Source organism: Carassius auratus, chromosome 27 (genome assembly GCF_003368295.1).
Source record: "Carassius auratus strain Wakin chromosome 27, ASM336829v1, whole genome shotgun sequence".
NCBI lineage: Eukaryota > Metazoa > Chordata > Actinopteri > Cypriniformes > Cyprinidae > Carassius > Carassius auratus.
In genome coordinates, this window is record NC_039269.1 from 7,311,704 (window position 1) to 7,331,539 (window position 19,836).

The following is a 19,836-nucleotide window of genomic DNA, read 5'->3' on the forward strand; positions in this document are numbered from 1 at the left end:
AATTTGATTTAATAATTTAGTGAGAGAAACAGCATATGTATGGAAATGTAAATACATTTTTGTGGCACTGAAAACATCAAAAACAAACAAAAAATATAAAATATAAAATGTACATAACATATCCCCTGACAGAATAGAAAAACAAATCAATGAAGCGAGGAGTGTAGTGTCCCAGAGGTGAGGTTTCGTGCAACACTTGCTTGTTTAACCTGATTCACGAGAGAGTTACACTCATTACATGTGATCTAGAAGAACCAGAGCTGTTCTAACCCAAACCCAAAGTCTCTACCACACACAGGGTGACACACAGAGGCATCAAAAGATTACGCTGACGCCTCACATCTTTGGTTGAACAGCACCTCCACAATCTTGGGGTCAGCCAGGGCTGAAAGGTCACCCAGGTCTTTTTCATTGCGGGCGATTTGTCGCAGAACTCTTCGCATGATCTTACCTGCGGGACGCGTGAAAAGCTTGAGTTACGGAGTGAAAGCAGAGATGTGGTCGAGAAACTGAAAGTGCAAGATCCCGGTACCTGAGCGCGTTTTGGGAAGCCCTGGAGCGTTCTGGATGAAATCTGGGGTGGCGATTGGTCCGATCTTCTCCCTCACTGAATGAGAAACCCATATTAATAAGTGCAGAATAGATGCAGATTGCATTTAGTCAGTGTTTAATATGATCGTGTCCTCTGACCTTTTCTCTTTAGTTCCTCCATCAGCGTGCGGTTGAACTCTTTGTGGTCTTTCAGAGTGACGAAGCAGTACAGACAATCTCCCTTCACTGCGTGAGGCCGACTGACCACCGCAGCTTCAGCCACCGACGGGTGTTCGGTCAGAGCCGCCTCCACCTCTGCTGTGCTCAACAAATGACCTGAGACAAGAGACGCCACATACAGACGTTAAAGCAACTGTATGAAGTTCTGTAGGTATTTTTGCGACTTTGAAACCCCCTATAGTTAAATAAGTGGAATACATTGTTGTAAATACAGCCTTTTACTGTGCTAATTACAGTGGATAGCTGTGCACGCTCATTTGTTGCAGCCGGAAAACAATCCACTCTTTCCATGGAATTTCGTTCCTGCTCACTAGACGACTGGGAAGGAAATGGAAGCCACTGACCTTATTAGAAGCCAGAAGATTTTTCAAAGTAATAAAACAAATGTCTAGTTGCTTTCAAAGCCTCTGGAATGAGGAAAATGAATTAGCCGTCTTTAAGCACCAGGTGAATGCACTGAAGCAGAATCTCAGTCTCACCAGAGACGTTCAGCATGTCATCGATGCGGCCGGTGATCCAGTAATATCCGTCCTTGTCTCGTCTGCAGCCTGAGGACAGAAGGACACTCGGTTACAGTAATCATCCATACATCAGCAGCTCATGCTGTAAATAGTGACTGCTGAAGTTTGGTGACGCTGCTGAAACAGCCACATGGTGACTGGTGATGTATTGAAAACTAAGCACACATGACAAATACATGCATGTTATCCGTCAGATTGCTATTTGGATGTAAACTGTAAAGTAGCGCATTACATTTTTATTAGTATTTTTAATTTTTTGTATGTAAAAAGCAATGCATAATGCTTTTCATTTAACTGAGATGATATACAAAAGTCCATATAAAATCTGTTAATTGCAGTATTCATCATATTGTTTCACTGTCATTAGAAGATATTTTAATTCGATTGCTTTCTTGAAGAAACATGTAAAGTAACCTTACCTTTGAATTTACATCATAACACCTAAATTGCTTTTTCAAAATAGTAACTTGTCTGATATTTTGGCCAATGAAATTTGAAACTAAATGTATTTTATTAAATATACTTAATTGAGCATCACTGTTTACAACACATTTAGCATATATTTAACATGTTTTGGCAAGAAAGAAAAAAACATTGCCATATGGATTTGCAGACAAAAGAGAATGTAACAAAATTTGATACATTTGTAACAATGGATCATAATCAATCACTTTCGCAAAAATGTAACATTCCATTTTCAAAAGTAGCATTGAGCAGCACTGGTTCTGATATGTTTGTTTTGTTATATTACCATCTCCTGTCACATAGAATCCTGGGAATTTTCTGAAGTAGGTGCTCTCAAAGCCCTCCTGATTCCCGTACAGACCCCTCATGATTCCTGGCCAGGGCTTCCGGAAAACCTGAGACCAAAACATCCGTTAATGGTCGGAGAAACAACTCGTGCGGTTTGGAAATAACAGCTGGGATAACCAGGATGAAAATCTCACCAGGTATCCCTCCGCCTCGCCCTCTAGTTCTTCTCCATGTTCGTTGAGAACGGCAGGCTGGACCCCAAAAAATGGGAATGTCTGCACAGAGAAGACACTTCAGTATCAGAGTCATCAGTTTCATAAGACGTAAGATGTAGATTTTCAGGAGACTCACAGCAGAGCCGGGCTTCAGTGGTGTAGCAGCTGGAAGTGGAGTTAAAACATGGCCACCCTTGCAGTGCCAACACAACACACATATTATTAGATGAGCATCAATGAGTATCATGTGACATTATACAAGCAATAATGCATTTTGTGCTAAAATTCTGATTGTAAATCGAATAGTTCCGTCTCTTGATTCTGATTGGTTGAGCTGCGTTCTAAGCTGTTGTAAATTACTCTACAAACATACACCTTTGTTTACGTCTGTCTGTTTATGTTTGTCTCTTTGTTGCAACCACAACGTTTCTGAGGAACTACACTGTTTTTATTAACATTGCACTTTATTTGCCCTGTTTTATTTTTTTTTACTTTACTACACATATGGAATAACTGTTGTATAAAAGCAATAATCCCTGTGAAGCTGTGGTTTACACTGAATTTATTACAGCTAAGGGGCGTTGTTTGGCACAACTCTTGGGGCTTATAGCTTTATATTAACACGGTTAAAAGGGGGTTTGAGACAAGTTTGTTCCAAAAAAATTGTTTCTTGTTTGGTTTTGATAATAGTAAATGTTTTACCGTCTCTGTTTGCCAGAAGGTGTCAATAACCGGACAGCGCTGCTGACCCACAACATCATAATACCAAAGCCAAGCCTCCGGGTTTATGGGTTCACCAACCGAACCCAACACACGCAGACATGACAGATCATACCTGTCACAGACAGACGCAACATTACTCACATAACTAGTTTGCAATATTCGTAGAAAAATCATCCATGTATGATGACACAAACTAACTATTTAACAGCATCTCTAGCAGTTCACAGCAGGACTAGCTGACCTGATACAGTATCTTTCATTGAACAAGTCAATTTGAACAGTGCTCAGTGATGGCTTTGGTTTTCTGAGGCCTCCAGCGCCCCCTGGAGGACAACCATTCGTATAACACTATAATAGTAATATTTATGGATATGATTATTAATTACTACTATATTATGTTTTTATCATTATAATTTTATTGGTGTTATTATTATAACACATTACCAATATCTTTTTTTTCTATATAATTCAATAATACTAATTGTTATTAATTAATCATAATAATTGTTTATTTAATGTTTTTCTGTTAGGTTAGGAAAAAAACAATATTTGTACAATATTTGCAAAAACAATCATTGTAAAAATGAATCATAATTTAAATGTATTAATAATAATAATAATACAAATAACTGTGTGTCTGTGTGTACTATTTATAGCAATAAATGTGTAAAATAAACTAAATAATTATAATAGAAATATTATAATTTTGCATTTTTACCATTATTGTTAATTTTCATTTTATTTTTTTCTAAAACACATTTAATTTTCTGATCGTATGTGGGTTAGTTTATAGTACTAATATTTAGATTATTAGACTTTCTGTGTAATTGTCAACCAAAAGGTTTAAAAACATAACACTAAACACAAGTTTTCTGTGAGGGTTATGTTTAGGGGTAGTGTTTTACTTCAGGGGAAAGAACATCTGAAAATATACTCAGTATAATAACTATTACACCTATGAAGAGTCCCGGTAAAGCAAATACACAGTGTATGTGGACACTATGTTATGGGGACAAAATGTACCAACAAAGATGGAAATATCCAAAATCCTTGACCTTGCATGGACATTTTTGGTCCCCATGAGTGTGTGTGTGTGTGTGTGTGTGTGTGTGTGTGTGTGTGTGTGTGTGTGTGTGTGTGCTCACCGCTGCAGTGGTTCTCTCCCGTATTTCATCAGCAGTCTTATAACAGTGGGTGCAGTGTAGAACTTGGAGACTCCGTACTTCTCAATGATCTCCCACAGTCTGCCCACATGAGGATACACCGGCACCCCTTCAAACTACACACCACATCACTCTCATTCAGACGGATGAATCTAAGATCAAACTAACTTCATGTATTAGTTATTGACAGTAAACACTATGCTGAATGTTGCAGAAGCAAGTTCACAGTTTCCCAGTTGTGCAAGTGAATGTTCTGCATTAGATTTGTTACCAGTACGCTGGTGGCACCGTTGGCTAGCGGGCCGTACGTGATGTAGGAGTGGCCTGTGATCCAGCCAATGTCTGCAGTGCACCAGTAAACATCATCATGGTGATAATCGAAAACATATTTGAAGGTCAGCGATGTGTAGAGCATATATCCAGAGACGGTGTGAAGGACCCCCTGTACAGAAATGAAGGAATGAATACTAGCACACTGCTTAGTGCATTTATTATATAAATGCTAGGTGCCTTGGGTTTTCCGGTCGAGCCGCTTGTGTAAAGTATGAAGAGAGGATCTTCGGAGTCCATCCACTCCGGTTCACACTCGTCTGACACACCCTCCATCAGATCATCCCACCAAATGTCACATGATTCATCCCACGGGGTCTGGAACACACACACACACACACACAAAAGAAACAATAGTATGGTCAATAATTTCAGTGCTGGATATAAGAGAATTTTAAATGTGCTCTATTTGAACTTTTCTTGCTAGAAACCATCATATATTGTAAGCAGTCCATACAACTGACCAACCTGTAGTTTGTCAGACGCATCGGTGTTTGTTCTGAAGGCATGATGTTTGACCACCACACACTTCTGAACACGCGAGGCCGTGCTGAGTGAGACAGAGAACACAATACATACATCAAATACATCAAATATTTTAAAGGTCCCATTCTTCTTGATCCCATGTTTTAAACTTTAGTTAGTGTGTAATGTTGTTGTTAGAGTATAAATAATATCTGTAAAATTCTAAAGGTCAAAGTTCAATGCCAAGCGAGATATTTCATTTAACAGACTTCTCCTACATTGAACGACCAGTTTGGACTACAACCCTCTAGTTCCTGCAGTAATGACGTCACTAAAACAGTTTTTTGACTAACCTCCGCCCACATGAATACACAAGAAAAGGGGGCGTGGTCTTGTTGCGCTCCGACGGAGAAGAGGAAGAGTTGCATTTGTGTTTGTCGTCATGTCGTTGAAACGCTGTTATTTTCATCTCTGAGTTCAATCGTCTTTGTTTGGGCTTCCCAGGGACGCTGTACTTGAAGATTAATGGATACAATTTATGTTTAACTCGGTTCCCGAAAATTATAATCCACATGTAACACTATGTGCAGCACATTTTGCTGAGGACAGCTTCCTCAATCTCAGTCAGTTTAATGCCGGATTCGCACAAAGATTATTCTTGAAAGATGGAGCAGTTCCCTCTTTGTCTGGAGAAAGCGTTGTTTATGGACCACAACCAGTAAGTGTATTTTATTATTTAAGTTGGTGCATTTAACAGTTTCTGTAACTTACTACACAAAGAGCAATGCTGTTTAGCTTTGTTAACTTGATGGTAGGGCTGTGCAAAAAATCGAATGCAATTTTCATGCGCATCTCGTTAACGGCATTCTGTGACTAGAAGTACATCTCCAGCACGTGCGTTCAGATCAGGATTGCCAGGTTTTCAAAACAAATCCTGCACACTTGCTTCTCAAAACTAGCCCATTCGCATTTCCAGGAGGGCAGCGAGCGCTAAACTGGTGTCGAATCACAACACAGGAACCGCTGGGACAATCAGAACTCGTTACGTATTTCTGAAGTAGGGGCTTTATAGAACAAGGAAGTCATCAGCTTGTTTTTATGACAGTGAAAACAGCGGTATACAGATAGGTGAATTGTGTGAAAAATACTGTGTTTTTTTTACACGCGAAACATGAGCACATGTTATATTGCACACTGTAAACACAATCAAAGCTTCAAAAAAAACACGAAAAACATGACATTTAAAAGCAAAGCTCTTATAAGTATGAATAATAAAAGTCATGTTTCCATCATGGCATTATGTCATTTATTAAGTGATACCATCGATATTCATAAATGATTAATGTGCCAAATCAACGACATCATCATTCAGTCACATGTTACCAATCCACACGCGTGTTTGCTCTATGATGTGTGTGTCTCACTTCACATGTTGCCATGGTGAGATGATGCTGCTAAGGGTTCCAAACTCTGCTGTTGCTCGGCAACCCCTGAGAGTCTGTGATTGGGAGCGTGCTCCGGTGTGTGTGTGTGTGTGTGTGTGTGTGTGTGTGTGAGCTTGATGTAAACAGAGGTCTCTCTGATAGAGGATAGAGGGACGTACCTCTCCTTACAACGCTCCAGAGCATCAGACGCAATCTTCTTCAGATTGATCAGCTTGTCACCTCTGTAAACCCCATCTGTAGAGCACATATTCAACTCAATTCAGTTTTCTTTAGGATTTTAATTAAGGATTTTTTATATTAATAGTAGTATATTTAGTAGTAGTAGTATATAGTAATATTAGTATAATAATGCTATTCTGAATAAAGAAAAAACTATATATATATAATGTATATATATGTGTGTGTATGTACATTAAATGTATATATGAATATATTAATTTTTATATAAAAATGTAAATATAATTTAAATAATATTTATGTTTTATGTTAGAAATCTTATATTTAATTTTTATATAAAACTATATAAATACATGATTCAGACTTCACTGAAGCCCAAAGGGTGACTACACAGGATTCTCGTCACATTATCTTATCACTGACTGCATTTCAAGCTGATCTGTAACAGCTCATTGTGAGCCCATCTACTAAACAAACCCAGTATACATACAGTCAGTATAAAAAAAACTCCACCTTGATAAAAAACACTTAATGTCACCTGCTGTTACCAGGATGTTGCACTGAGCATCCATGATCCTCTCGCACAGAGACTCAGACGAGAAACCTGCAAACTGAATGAGGAAGACAGGAGAGAGAGTTTAATGCTTCTGCATATGCTCATGATAAATGATATAGATATCTGAGGTTCCAATATGAATGAATACAATTAGAGTTTAGCTGTAATGGGGTCATCTTCCAAAATTAAAAACAGACTTTGATATCAGATATAAACTGCCCTGGAAAGCACTCGTGTGTTATTTTTAACACCATCTATAACCTTTACATGGCTAAAGAGGGCAGAAATAGACTTGGCAGGGTAAATGAGGCTGTACTCATTTCATGCATATTAATGATACCGTGCTAAATACTGACCCGAGTTTAAACTCGCCTTCAGACCATCCTCAACAGATGAAAGAGCTTAAAGGTGTAGATCGTCTAAAAATTGTAATTTGCTAAAAATGTACCCCTCCTTACGTCATCCAAAATGTGGATGAGTTTGTTTCTTCATCAGATTTGGAGAAATGTAGCATACCATCACTTGCTCACCAACGGATCCTCTGCAGTGAATGGGTGCCGTCAGAATGAGAGCTGACAAAAACATCACAGTAATCCACACCACTCCAGTCCATCAGTTAACATCTGGAGAAGACGAAAGCTGCATATTTCTAAGAAACAAATTCATCTTTTAGACACTTTTAATGTCAAACCCTTGTTTCTGGCCAATTGATGTCTTTCACATCAAAATCCACCGACATATTTGTTTTGGACTATTTTGGCTTGTAAATGGTGCTTGATATGTGCATATTTCTCTCCTGAATCAGACGAGTTGACTTTTTTACTGGAGAAAACAATATTATGAATTATGGACTTGCATTTTAGTCAGAAGCAATGTTTGATGTTAAAAACATCTTAATGATGAATTTGTTGTCCACAAACATTCAGCTTTCTGCTTCTCCAGATGTTAACTGATGGACTGGAGTGGTGTGGATTATTGTGATGTTTTTATCAGCTGTTTGGACTCTCATTCTGACGGCACCCATTCACTGCAGAGCATCCATTGATGAACAAGTGATGGAATGCTACATTTCTCCAAATCTGATGAAGAAACAAACTCAACTACATCTTGGATGGTCTGAGAGTGCATACATTTTCAGCAAATTTGCATTTTCAGGCAAACGATTCCTTTTAAACCCAGAATATTTATTTAATGTAAAACTACTACAGATGTGTAAAGCTGCTCACCACTATCAAGTGAACAGCGCCGATTCTCGCACAGGCCAGCATCGTGTACACCAGCTCTGGAATCATGGGTAAGTAGATGCCGACTCTGTCTCCTTTCTTCACACCTGGATCACAGAAATAAACATCAATGTGAATCTGAAAGCATTAGGAGAAATACTCATGTCTGAGGTTCAGGCTGAATGCACTAACACTAAGCTGAGCAAACTCAAACCCAGAGGAGGAGGAGGATGGTCTTACCCAACAGCTTCAGTGCATTGGCACATCGGCACACGTTTCTCAACAGCTGGATGTAGGTGATGTTCTGGTGATGATCAGGTGAGTTTCCCTCCCTGAAGGAAACATTAATCAATATTAAACCATTAGGAAATAATGGATTTGTGGCCTTCATTATGCAATACAGTGTGCTGGCCTCTTAAACATACTACTGAACAAATTGGGCACATACATTTTCATTTTAAAACCGGTGTTTCAGATGATTTTGAAATTCATAAAAAGCTAAAATTTTGCATGTAATATATCATGATAAATTGTATTAATTGAGTAATTGAGTGAAAAGTTGAATGCAATGTTGTTATTGTTAACTAAACTAAAATGCTTAATTTTTTTTATTAATTGAAAAAAAGAAGAAAGAAAACAAAGATTAGGCGAAACTTAGAAACCTTAAATGAAAATGTTGCATTAGCAAATAAATGGAATAAAAACTTCATTCTTTTTCATATAGTTTATTTATGATATTAATAGTAATATTACAGTATATATATATATATATATATATATACAAAGTTCCTAAAATGTAAAAATTTTAAATATTTCAATAATAATTCAAGAAAGTTTAATAATTAAATAATAATTAAAAGGAATATTAAAATAGTACTGTTTGAAAAAAAGAATGAACATGTATGACAATTTATCACCCTTTTTCTTTAACAATAGCATTATCTTGCACCAAAAAGCATCTTTTAATTGAAGCAAATAAAAAAAATATTATATATTATATATATACTGTTTGAATGAGTGACATGAGCAGTGACGCACATCATGTAGAAATAATGCAGAATGAACAATCATTCTGAATGAACAATCCATCTTTGTTGGCTTAAATCCTAAAACTCTGTTTATTCCCACAGTGACTTTGATTGTCAGTATGGTCTCAGACGTTTGGACCCCACTGTATGCGTCTCATTTTTACAGAAATTGGGCTGTACTTTGGCTCTGCTGCCTGCATTAGATTTGGACATCCATCAGCTGTGCATTTGGCCAGTGAACTTCACTTACAGTTTATTGCACAAGTCAGTTAAACAGATTGTAATATGGCAACATGCCTTGTTAAACCACACTTTAAACTTACAATTTCACATTTTCTGAAGACAGTGTGCTTTTTTGTGCAAAGGTTGCTGCTTTTACGTTAGTAGCTGATGTGCAAACTCATGCAACACTTTGCTGTGCTGTTTGCTGTGCATCTGCACCTGGCCGTCCAAGAAAGGAAAGACCATGATGGACTGCTGACAGGACGAACAGTTTTTAAGCAAAGTGACCCCTTTGGTATGAATGAGAACAGACGCTGACTATATATATATATATATATATATATATTCATAAATTTAATTAATATACAGTACACACACACATGCATTGAGTAAACTAAAAGATTAATCGTGATTAATTGTTTGACAGCACTAATACAAATTTAAGGTGAAAAGATCTTAACTGCCATTAAAACAATCATAATAATGTTAATGCTCATAGAAATATGTTATTTTTATATATGCACTATACAATTTCTTATTTCTTTACAAATTTGGGGGGAAATATGACGTGAGATTCAGTAGAATATAGTTAAATGGTAGTGATTGATATATGACTGTGTATAACAGCAGTTACATGACACCCCTTGTTCCACAAGACTATTAATACTTCAGCGCATAACTAACATGACAACAATGATTATTCATTATTGTTGCCAATATTGTATCACTTTGATTGAATACTGGAATGAGTCATAGGGATGTTCCTGAGAAGGCATTAGGAATTAACATTCGGATGACTTCTCATGTGTCAAATCTTACAGGAACCATCTTCTCACTCTTTTATAGTATGTAATAAAGGTGTTATGTAATAGTTGATGATAAATGCAGGTGACATGGTTCAATAAGACTCATGATAATCATTGTGGCCTGCCTTGTTTGTCTACTCTAGATGAACAGGAGCTCCTGCTGAGCCCTACAAGTAAAAACTTAAATCATATTTCAACATTAAAAGTATGGACTGAACCTAGCCAAAATGCATTAACTCGAAACAATTTAAGACTCGAAATTATTTAATTATATTAAATGATACATAATTATAAATAATGATTATTTTATAATTATAATTGCATGTATTTATGACCATGTAGCAACCTATAATTACTGTAATGTTAGAATGATATTAACATTACTATATATAATAATAATACTAAACAAGAACACACATTTAGAAAATGCATAAAAGCACATAACACAATTACTCAAACTTAAAGTAAACACTAGTTGGAATAAAAAGGTCCCCCTCCCCCCATTTTATATATATATATATATATATATATTTCTGACAACATGCTTTATTTTAAGCATTAAACATTCTTTCTTTAGTGAGCATGTGGAAAAACACATGCCAATACGTGCTTCTCTTTTGCTTCGACTTTGACACACAGCAGCAGATCTTAAATGTATAGACAATTAAATCAGATCAAGCATGTATTGTATGCAAAGAGGTCTTTGTGCATCATTTTAAAACACTGAGAGCATGTTAGATTACCAGTAGTAAGCCACTTTCTCTCCCAGGTTCCTCTCATGGACATTTCGGTCAAGGACGTTGTAGCAGATGTTGGTTTTTGCTCCCTCCATGAACTTGATGTAAATCTTTCCCTTGTTGACATCAAAGTTATACTGCAGCATCGGGCCTGACGGAGGCTTCTTCCAGTAAAACTCTTGAGCAACATCAGCCCAGAAGTCTGCAATGCATGGGCACCTTTACTGCATTATCTAACATTGGAGTGTCCCTCTCATTTATATGCATGCACCATTTTATGATACCTTCAGGCTCTTCTGTAGACTTTTTGTATAAGGCAAGATATGCATCAAAGTCTGGCACGTGTGCATCAGTGAACAGGCCATGGGATGGATGGTAGGTCTTCTCCTCTTGTCCTGGGACATCTCTGTTGGTGGAGACTGAAACTGGAGACATTTCTCAATCCTAAAGATCTGTGTCAGTGATAGATGTCAGTCTGGAAATGAAGCAGATTATTGTGGCTGTGCACGAGGTGTCCACCCTTTAATCATGCCCAGTCTGCTCAGCATGGACGCCACCAATCAGAGCGCTCTATTCAGCACTCCTACTTTTCCATTGGCTGAGCGTCTGCTCACTGCAGAGGGAGGTGCAGCACGAGTCTGACGGATGGTCTGCATGTTTACTGAGACACACACACGTAAAGTTATCAATTTGTTAAGAACTGTTACAATTATAATCAAAAACATTAAAACAAACAAAAAAATAATGATAATAATAACAATAATGATGACAACAAGCTAACACACACACTAACCCTTAAAGAAAACATTTTGCATTTTTAAAGTAAAAACGTTATTTACTTATGAATATTTCAATTCTGATGTAAAAATAATGACAACAAACTAACAAACATTAACTGTAAAACCTTTTAAATTTTCCTATTTTTTCCCCAGTATATTTTATGCATTGTAATATACACAACTGAAAATATAAACTTTATAAAGAATTATGCATTTAGCAGACGCTTTTATCCAAAGCGACTTACAGTGCATTCAGGCTATCAATTTTTACCTATCATTATTATTAAAGAACATACTTATTGATTGATTTATATTAATCAATAAACAAGTAAACAGATGACGACCCACTAACCCACTTTTGTTCATTTTTAGAATACAAATGTTTTATTTAAAAATAATTTTTACAATTAAAATTCAAGAAATTATATCAAATAAATAACAATGACACCAAGATAGATACACTGGCTCACATTTTAGTAACAGTCTTGCATTACAACGCGTTTTAGAATTTAAGCTATCTTAAGTTTCACAAGTGTGCATGCTGATAGTCTGTGTTATTTTTATCATGTCATTTCAAGAACACAATGTGCAATCTATATTTTCGTCAGCCGCTCGGTGTTCCATTATTAAGACTGAGCGCTTTGAGCGTGACCAGACGCGCTCAATCGAGCTCGCGATACTTGATGTCCGCCATTGCTTGTGTTTACTGTGACCGAGCGCGTTGAAAAGATGTTTTTATCTTCAACTCTGCGCTCTGCCGTTTCTTATGCGGTGGGTTTATTTCATAGATGCTGTAATAGTTTTATTCATGAGGTTGTTGAAGAAACTGGAATATGAATCATCATTTAAAGTGGCGTTGACATCTGTGCAAGGACAAGAAGCTAATTTGCTAACAGCTAATAACGAGGCCTGATTGTGTTAATATGTGATTAAAATAGGAAAAATATTTTTTTTTCACTCTTTAAAAGCGGGGAGTATTACTAAAAATGTTATTGAATCGAATGTGTTTCTATTCAATCCAGACAGATTGAGTAATCAGTAAATAAACGTGAAACAGTAAAAAAAAGTTAATAATATGTTACTTTTGTCTCTCTGTTGCAGGGACTAATACATACACACTCTTTAAACTAAACAGAGGCACTGCATATTTAATGCACAATATTTTTATATCGCATATTTGGTCTGTATACAAACAATATACAAAAAGGGATGTATTGGTTAAGCAGTTTGTAAAAAAAAGAAAAAAAAAAATAGTTGTTTGCTTTCTATTCTGCTTTACACTTGTTGTGTTTCTTGTACAGGCGAGGCAGGTCCGGAGCGTGCACCAGACATCGGCTCGAGCCGGAGCAGGAGGAATCTTTGTGGTGAGACTTGACTTTCATGTTTATTACAGTCTTTGTTAATGATGTGCACTATTATTCAGTAATATCATATGTCCAGTAATTATATATTCTGTAGATTCAGAACAAAACTCAAATCAAATTGAGCTAAATAATTAAACTATTGTCTTATGTAGAGTTGACTTGAGCGTAATTCCAACATTTGATTCCATTACATCTGTTTTCATTATTCCAGCACAGAGACACACCGGACAACAACCCAGACACTCCTTTTGAATTCACCACAGAGAACATGAAGGTGAGAGAAATCTCATCATTTACATTATCATATCATAATAAGTGATCATATTTAAGGCATTTTTGTTGCCGTTATATTTTATAACTGTAGTTTTTATATCTGTACTCCACAGGTAAGATCAGATGTGACCCTGGAGCACAAATGCAGTCATGTCTCTGGGGTATATTTGTACAGCCAACAGCCAAAAATACACTGTATGGGTCACAATTATCAATTTCTTTTTTATGACAAAAAACATTAGGATATTAAGTAAAGATCATGTTCCATGAAGATTTAGTTAATTTCCTACTGTAAATATATACAAATTTTATTTATGGTTAGTGATATGCATTGCTAAGAGCTTCATCTGAACAACTTTAAAGGTGATTTTCTCAATATTTCGATTTTTTTGCACCCTCAGATTCCAGATTTTCAAATAGTTGTATATCAGAAAAATATTGTCAGATCCTAATAAAACCATACATCAATGGAATGCTTATTCATTCAGTTTTACTCAATTTCAACCAGGGTCACAAATATGTCTTCCTGTGTTCAGATATGTTGACTAAATATTATAGTCGTGTGGTTATTGTAGAATGTCTTTGGCTACAGAGAGTTGAGGCCATCATGAATAATTACCCAGAGGGACACAAGGCGGCCGCCACTATTCCTGTGCTGGATGTGGCTCAGAGGCAGCACGGATGGCTTCCCATTTCAGCAATGAACAGGGTGAGAGCTTCTAAAGACATGCACCAAAGCTTTTTTTGATTGATAAATAATAATGAGTTAACCGCAATCACTTAAAAACCTTTTAAATGATGCAATAGTGTATACATATATTTATTTATTGGAGTTATCCCATTAGCTATGAACAGTGTTGTTTTAGGGTTACTGATATACTATAAGAATCAGAAAGAATTTGAATCCCAAGTGTGTTAACATGCACATACAAAGTAATTTGTCTTGGTGACAGAAGCTTTCAGATGGAAAGTCGCAGTCGGTCTCTTTTTAATTATTTATTTATTTATTATTTTTTAAATGTACCCAATCATGGAAATTCAATAGTCAAAATTGTGTGGAAACCTGTTAATAATCAATCAGTTAAAATGTGTACATTTTAATAAAAACTAACCTGACAATTTTAGTTTGAATTTTTGATGTTTTTTTAAATTATTTTTTTATGACATTTAAAGTATTGACTTAGTATTGTTGTGGCAAAACATCTTTGTTAAATGCATCAATTTCATGTGTAGTTCACATCTGATTTAGTGCACAGCAGTATGTTTAAGTCACCCATGCTTCATGAAACACACCACATTGATAAGGCATGCATTTCTATTTCCATACTGTAAAAAACTATCAAACCTTCCATAGATTTTCAGCATTGGAAATGTTTCATTCACAAATATTGCTCTTAATTTTTATTCAAAAATAAGTTTATAATTGTGATGGTGATTTTCTTAATATATTCTGGTTTTCATATTTGTGATTTAAAGCTGTGGCTTCTGACTTCTCCTGCAGGTGGCAGAGATCCTGGGCATCGCTCCAATGAGAGTTTATGAAGTAGCCACTTTCTACACCATGTTCCTCCGTCAGCCGGTGGGAAAGTACCACCTCCAGATCTGCACCACGACGCCCTGCATGCTCTGCGACTCCGACAGCATCCTGGAGGCCATCCAGAACAAACTGGGTGAGCGAGAACCGTTTCCAGCTCTCCACAGGGACTCCACACACACACATCTCCACTCGCACGCCACCAGTAAACACACTCGTTGTATAAACAAGCTACAGTCATGCTGCTCAAACATGGCGGCCGGACACTGGAATATTTGAAGATGCTGGAATAATACACTAATGGATTGTAATAATCTTTTTATTTAAAACATAGAAACTGAATCAGACAGTGTCATCATTTACATCATTTTTTTTAATTGCAAATTATTCCTTAAATACCATCTTTAGTGTTCCATATTGTTTTAGTATCATTGATATACTATTAGAATTAATATTTGTTATATAATAAGTAAAGGTGTGTAAATGTATAGATTTAAATCTATTTTCTCTTCTTTATTAGTTTTAATTTTAGTTTTCTTCAAAAAAATAATTATGATAATGTGAAATGATGCCTTGGCCACTATCTTAAATAATATAATACAGAATTTGATGTAATAAAAATAAGAATGTAATTATATATGCATAATAATAGAACTGTTTACTATTTCATATTTTAATTTATTTAATGTCATCCTAAGTAATCACTATGCATTTAATTTTTAACCCCCAAAAATCTGTGAGACAACCACAGATAAATTATTGTTATAATTTAATATTATAAATTAGATTTTATTTTTACATTTTCTGTTTTCACTTTTATTTGAAGTCTTTTAGTTTTTTTTTTAAATTGTTATTACTATTTAAAAAGTTTAAATTTTAGTTATTTTCTCCATACAAATAAATTGACATATGATGCAGCTGAAATAATATATAATTAATATAATATACAATTTGATGTAAAATATACACCTCATTCTGTATGTTTTTTTAATGTTTTTATTTATTTTATTTAATCTTTAATTTAATTAACACATAAGTAATGACTTTGTTTAATTTGTTTAACCCCAAAATGTCAGGTATTAAAGTCGGTGAGACCACAGCAGATAAATTATTCACGCTCACAGAAGTCGAATGTCTCGGGGCTTGTGTGAACGCACCGATGGTCCAAATCAACGATAACTATTATGTGAGTATGATCAGGGTCTGAATGCATGCGGATGAGCTGCAGCTAGTTTTCTCTGTGATGAAGTCAAGATGAGCAGTGCTTTTTGATCGAGTCCTAAAAAGAGTAAAGGGCAATATACAGGATGTGTTCATGTGGTTCTATTGGGTTTAAAGAGGTAAAAATAAATCCCTCTCTTCTGATTGGCTGATAATCAATCTTAACTTTGCATACTATTGTACAAATAGTTCTACTAATAATTATTATTATACATTATTATTATTATACATTTAATAATATTGATAGTGCATGTTGTTTTTGTTTTACTGTAATTTATTTTAGTAGTCAAAAAGGAATACAGAACATGCTAATTATTGTAAATACTATTATTATTACCCAGTGAAATAATAATTATGATATTGATGGTGTGCAGTGTTTTTGTTGTATTTTAATGTTTAATTGTCAATTTGATCAAAAAAGGCAAATGTACCACAAAATAACTACATATAATTATACAAATAAAATACTAATTATTAAAAAAACCATCAAAAAAATAACGATAGTACCTGTTGATTTTTGTTGTATTGTAGTTTAATTTTCATACGTCTAAGAAAGTACAATAAAGAGCATACATTTAATTGTATAAATAATAATACTAATTATTATTATATTACTATACACAATCAAAAATAATATAATTTAATAATTGTAATTAATTTTTATTGTTAAAAAGCACCAAATTGCATAATGTACAAACAAAAGTGCTTTGTATAAATATAATTGTATAAATTACATGACTAATTATTATTACTATTATATGCATTAAAAAATATATAATATTGATAGTGCCGTTTAAAAGAACTAAATATAATTGTTTTAATGCTACTAATTATTTTTTATACACAGTCCAATAATAATAATAATACAATATTGATGGTGCATATTGCTGTTTAAATTTTTACAAATAGCAACAAAAAAAAAAAAACAGTATAAGTGGATTTCTATATAGAGGAAGTTTGCTTCTATAACTCACCTCATGTTAATTTGCTGATTAGATCGGAGTCCGTATCAGTTGTGAATAGTCCATGGGTTGTGTACATCTCTGTTTAAGCGTGTTTGTGTTAGTGAAGCCCTGTATGACCCGCCGGTGTAATGATGCTATTAGCCGAGGCCTCTCCGAGAGTTAAATAGAAACCCGTCAGCTCTGTGTGATTCACCCATCTGAAATGGGTTAGCAGGTCTCCTTTCGTGAGCTAATCCTCCCTTAGGTTTGGTGAGCTCATCCTTTGATGCTTTCTTCTGGAGGATGCTCAAGGAACCTAGAGATCACATCTACATGACCCTGCAACACTCATACTATAATCAATTAATTCTGCATTAACGAGTGTTTCCTTGCTTTCTGGTTTGGTTTGTAGGAGGATCTTAAACCGTCAGACATTGAGCAGATTATTGATGAACTGAAGGCAGGCCGAGTTCCTCCTCCTGGACCCAGGTACACACATCTCCTTCTTTTAGTATTACTTGCAAATATGAGTTTATATATAGCATCTCTGATTTAAATTTTAGATGCAAACACATGTAAATTCAACAGTGAAGTATTTGTAAAATTTGATTTGTTGTTGTCGTCACTCAAAAATGAAGTCTGGGCATGATATGTTCATGCATTGAACTGTTTTATATATTTAATATGTGATAAAATGCTACTTACTATGTATGCAATGCTTTGTTATATTGGTGATGGATGGTGCATATAAAATAATTACATTATTACATTTAATTCTCACTAGGGTTTTGTTTGAAGAAAAACAACTTAGCAAACGTGCCTTTATTATTTCAAACTAGATTAGTATTGTATTCTACTTTTTAAACATATTACGTCTAATTGGCTGTTTGTTTAAAATGGTTCATTTAAATATTATAATTATATTATTTCAGAGTAAATACATAAATACAAACCCCTTCTGCTCACTAATACTGTATTTTTTTAATGCAATAGTCAAAACCGTAATATGTTAACTGTATGTAATAACTGTAAAATGTTATTACAATTTTAAGTAACCGTATGCTAATACACTGCTTAATTATTATTGGGGTTCAATGAAATGCATTTATATTAGAATTGATGTGTCCTATAATGTCACACAATAGTGCACATGCATATATAAATATACATGCGTATTTGAATCCATTTATCCATTATATTAGACCGTAAAGAGCAGCAGGGGGAATTGTATGTGAAAGCAACTCACCTTATTTGTGTATAGATTTAGAACTTTTTTTAGAATTTGCGCCAAGCCAGTTGATTTGATTATCTGGTTCTGAGTCAAGTATAGTTTGGTTGTGACATCATGGGGATGTTTGGGACATTCTGAGACTCAAGCTTATTAAAAGAATTGAAGAGGATGATGGTTAGCTCAGCTTGCAGTTTTCAGAGACGCCCCTATTATTTATTTCACTTGTGAAGATGATCTGAGGCAACCAGAGGTGTAATTAAATAAGTACATGATGTGATGTGTGTGGTTAATAACTCATTTGGCTTGCTAAGAATGTTTTAATTGATTGTAATGATCTCGTTTTCATCAGGAGCGGGCGTTTTTCATGTGAACCTGCCGGAGGTTTAACCTCGCTAACTGAGCCTCCTCCTGGACCGGGCTTTGGTGTGAGAGCTGACCTGTAAACCGAACTCCATGATCTTAAGTCCTTGTAAACATCAGAGATGTTGTGTATGTAAATAAAATATTATCATTAATTATACCCAATAGAACAGTGTGATTTTATTATTATTATTTTTTAATGAGGACAAATTAACCTTGGACATTAAGGGAATAGTTCACCCAAGTATGAACATTTGTTGAAAATGTACTCACCCTCAGGCCATCCAAGATGTAGATGAGTTTGTTTCTTCATCAGATTTGGAGAAATGTCGGATTGCAGTGTCTCAGCTGTGGATGCTCTGCAGTGAATGGGTGCCGTCAGAATGAAAGTCCAAACAGCTGATAAAAACATCACAATAATCCACACCAGTCCATCAGTTAATGGCTTGTAAAATGAAAAGCTGTGTGCGTGTTTGTAAGAAACTAGTCCATCATTAAGACATTTTTAACTTTGAAGTGTTAAAATACCAGCCCAAATTCCATAATAATGCTTCCTCTTGTGAAAAAGTCAATTTCTTGCTGTTTCTCACGTCAAAATCCACCCATGTATTTGTTTAGAACTGTTTAGGCTGTAAACAATGCTTGATCTGTGCATATTTCTCTCCCGATTAAAAAAATATGACTTTGTCACTGGAGAAAGCAGTGTTACACAGAGGACTCGTACTTTGGTGGTTGAAGTTGAAATGTCTTCATGATGGATTTGTTTCTTACAAAAAGTGCAGCTTCTGGTTTTATTAATAGAGTGGTGTGGATTATTGTGATGTTTTTATAAGCTGTTAAGACACTCATTCTGACGGCACCCATTCACTGCAGATCATCCGTTGCTGAGCAAGTGATGCAATGCTACATTTCTACAAATCTGATGAAGAAACAAACTCATCTCCATCTTGGATGGCCTGAGGGTGAGTACATTTTCAACAAATGTTCATTCTTGG

The 19,836-nt window shown here is 35.3% G+C and overlaps 2 protein-coding genes across 3 annotated transcripts in view; one reads left to right on the forward strand and one right to left on the reverse strand.

Annotated features, from left to right (window-relative positions):
• Positions 1–11,782, reverse strand: part of LOC113045280 (acetyl-coenzyme A synthetase, cytoplasmic-like) — a 12,312-nt gene extending 530 nt beyond the window's left edge. Inside the window, exons 1-18 of one of the 2 annotated variants that reach the window (XM_026205545.1) lie at positions 11,420–11,780; positions 11,142–11,337; positions 8,583–8,674; positions 8,346–8,449; positions 7,102–7,174; positions 6,545–6,620; positions 4,945–5,026; positions 4,657–4,794; positions 4,418–4,588; positions 4,129–4,262; positions 2,963–3,095; positions 2,397–2,453; positions 2,240–2,320; positions 2,044–2,152; positions 1,251–1,319; positions 691–867; positions 533–607; positions 1–451 (exon numbers count right to left, since the gene is read on the reverse strand). The exon at positions 1–451 is cut by the window's left edge and continues 530 nt beyond it. In XM_026205545.1, the coding sequence (XP_026061330.1) occupies positions 324–451; positions 533–607; positions 691–867; positions 1,251–1,319; positions 2,044–2,152; positions 2,240–2,320; positions 2,397–2,453; positions 2,963–3,095; positions 4,129–4,262; positions 4,418–4,588; positions 4,657–4,794; positions 4,945–5,026; positions 6,545–6,620; positions 7,102–7,174; positions 8,346–8,449; positions 8,583–8,674; positions 11,142–11,337; positions 11,420–11,570 (2,046 nt within the window). In that variant the 5' untranslated portion in view covers positions 11,571–11,780 and the 3' untranslated portion in view covers positions 1–323. Of the gene's footprint in view, positions 452–532; positions 608–690; positions 868–1,250; positions 1,320–2,043; positions 2,153–2,239; positions 2,321–2,396; positions 2,454–2,962; positions 3,096–4,128; positions 4,263–4,417; positions 4,589–4,656; positions 4,795–4,944; positions 5,027–6,544; positions 6,621–7,101; positions 7,175–8,345; positions 8,450–8,582; positions 8,675–11,141; positions 11,338–11,419 lie in introns of both variants that reach the window. The other variant, XM_026205546.1, reaches the window with a different exon arrangement.
• A 751-nt stretch (positions 11,783–12,533) lies between these two features.
• Positions 12,534–19,004, forward strand: ndufv2 (NADH:ubiquinone oxidoreductase core subunit V2). The gene is made up of 8 exons (XM_026205547.1): positions 12,534–12,685; positions 13,216–13,278; positions 13,490–13,552; positions 14,144–14,260; positions 15,053–15,221; positions 16,162–16,271; positions 17,663–17,739; positions 18,831–19,004. Exons 1-8 carry the CDS (start codon positions 12,644–12,646, stop codon positions 18,922–18,924), a joined length of 735 nt encoding a protein of 244 aa, XP_026061332.1. The 5' UTR covers positions 12,534–12,643; the 3' UTR covers positions 18,925–19,004.
• Positions 19,005–19,836: the final 832 nt, after the last annotated feature.

Excerpts from the sequence above, each read along its gene's own strand:
- ndufv2 (XM_026205547.1), top strand. The coding sequence starts at position 12,644 with ATGTTTTTATCTTCAACTCTGCGCTCTGCCGTTTCTTATGCG. Across the intron at positions 13,279-13,489 it reads GAGCAGGAGGAATCTTTGTG|CACAGAGACACACCGGACAA; the intron begins GTGAGACTTGAC and ends TCATTATTCCAG. Across the intron at positions 17,740-18,830 it reads GTTCCTCCTCCTGGACCCAG|GAGCGGGCGTTTTTCATGTG; the intron begins GTACACACATCT and ends CGTTTTCATCAG.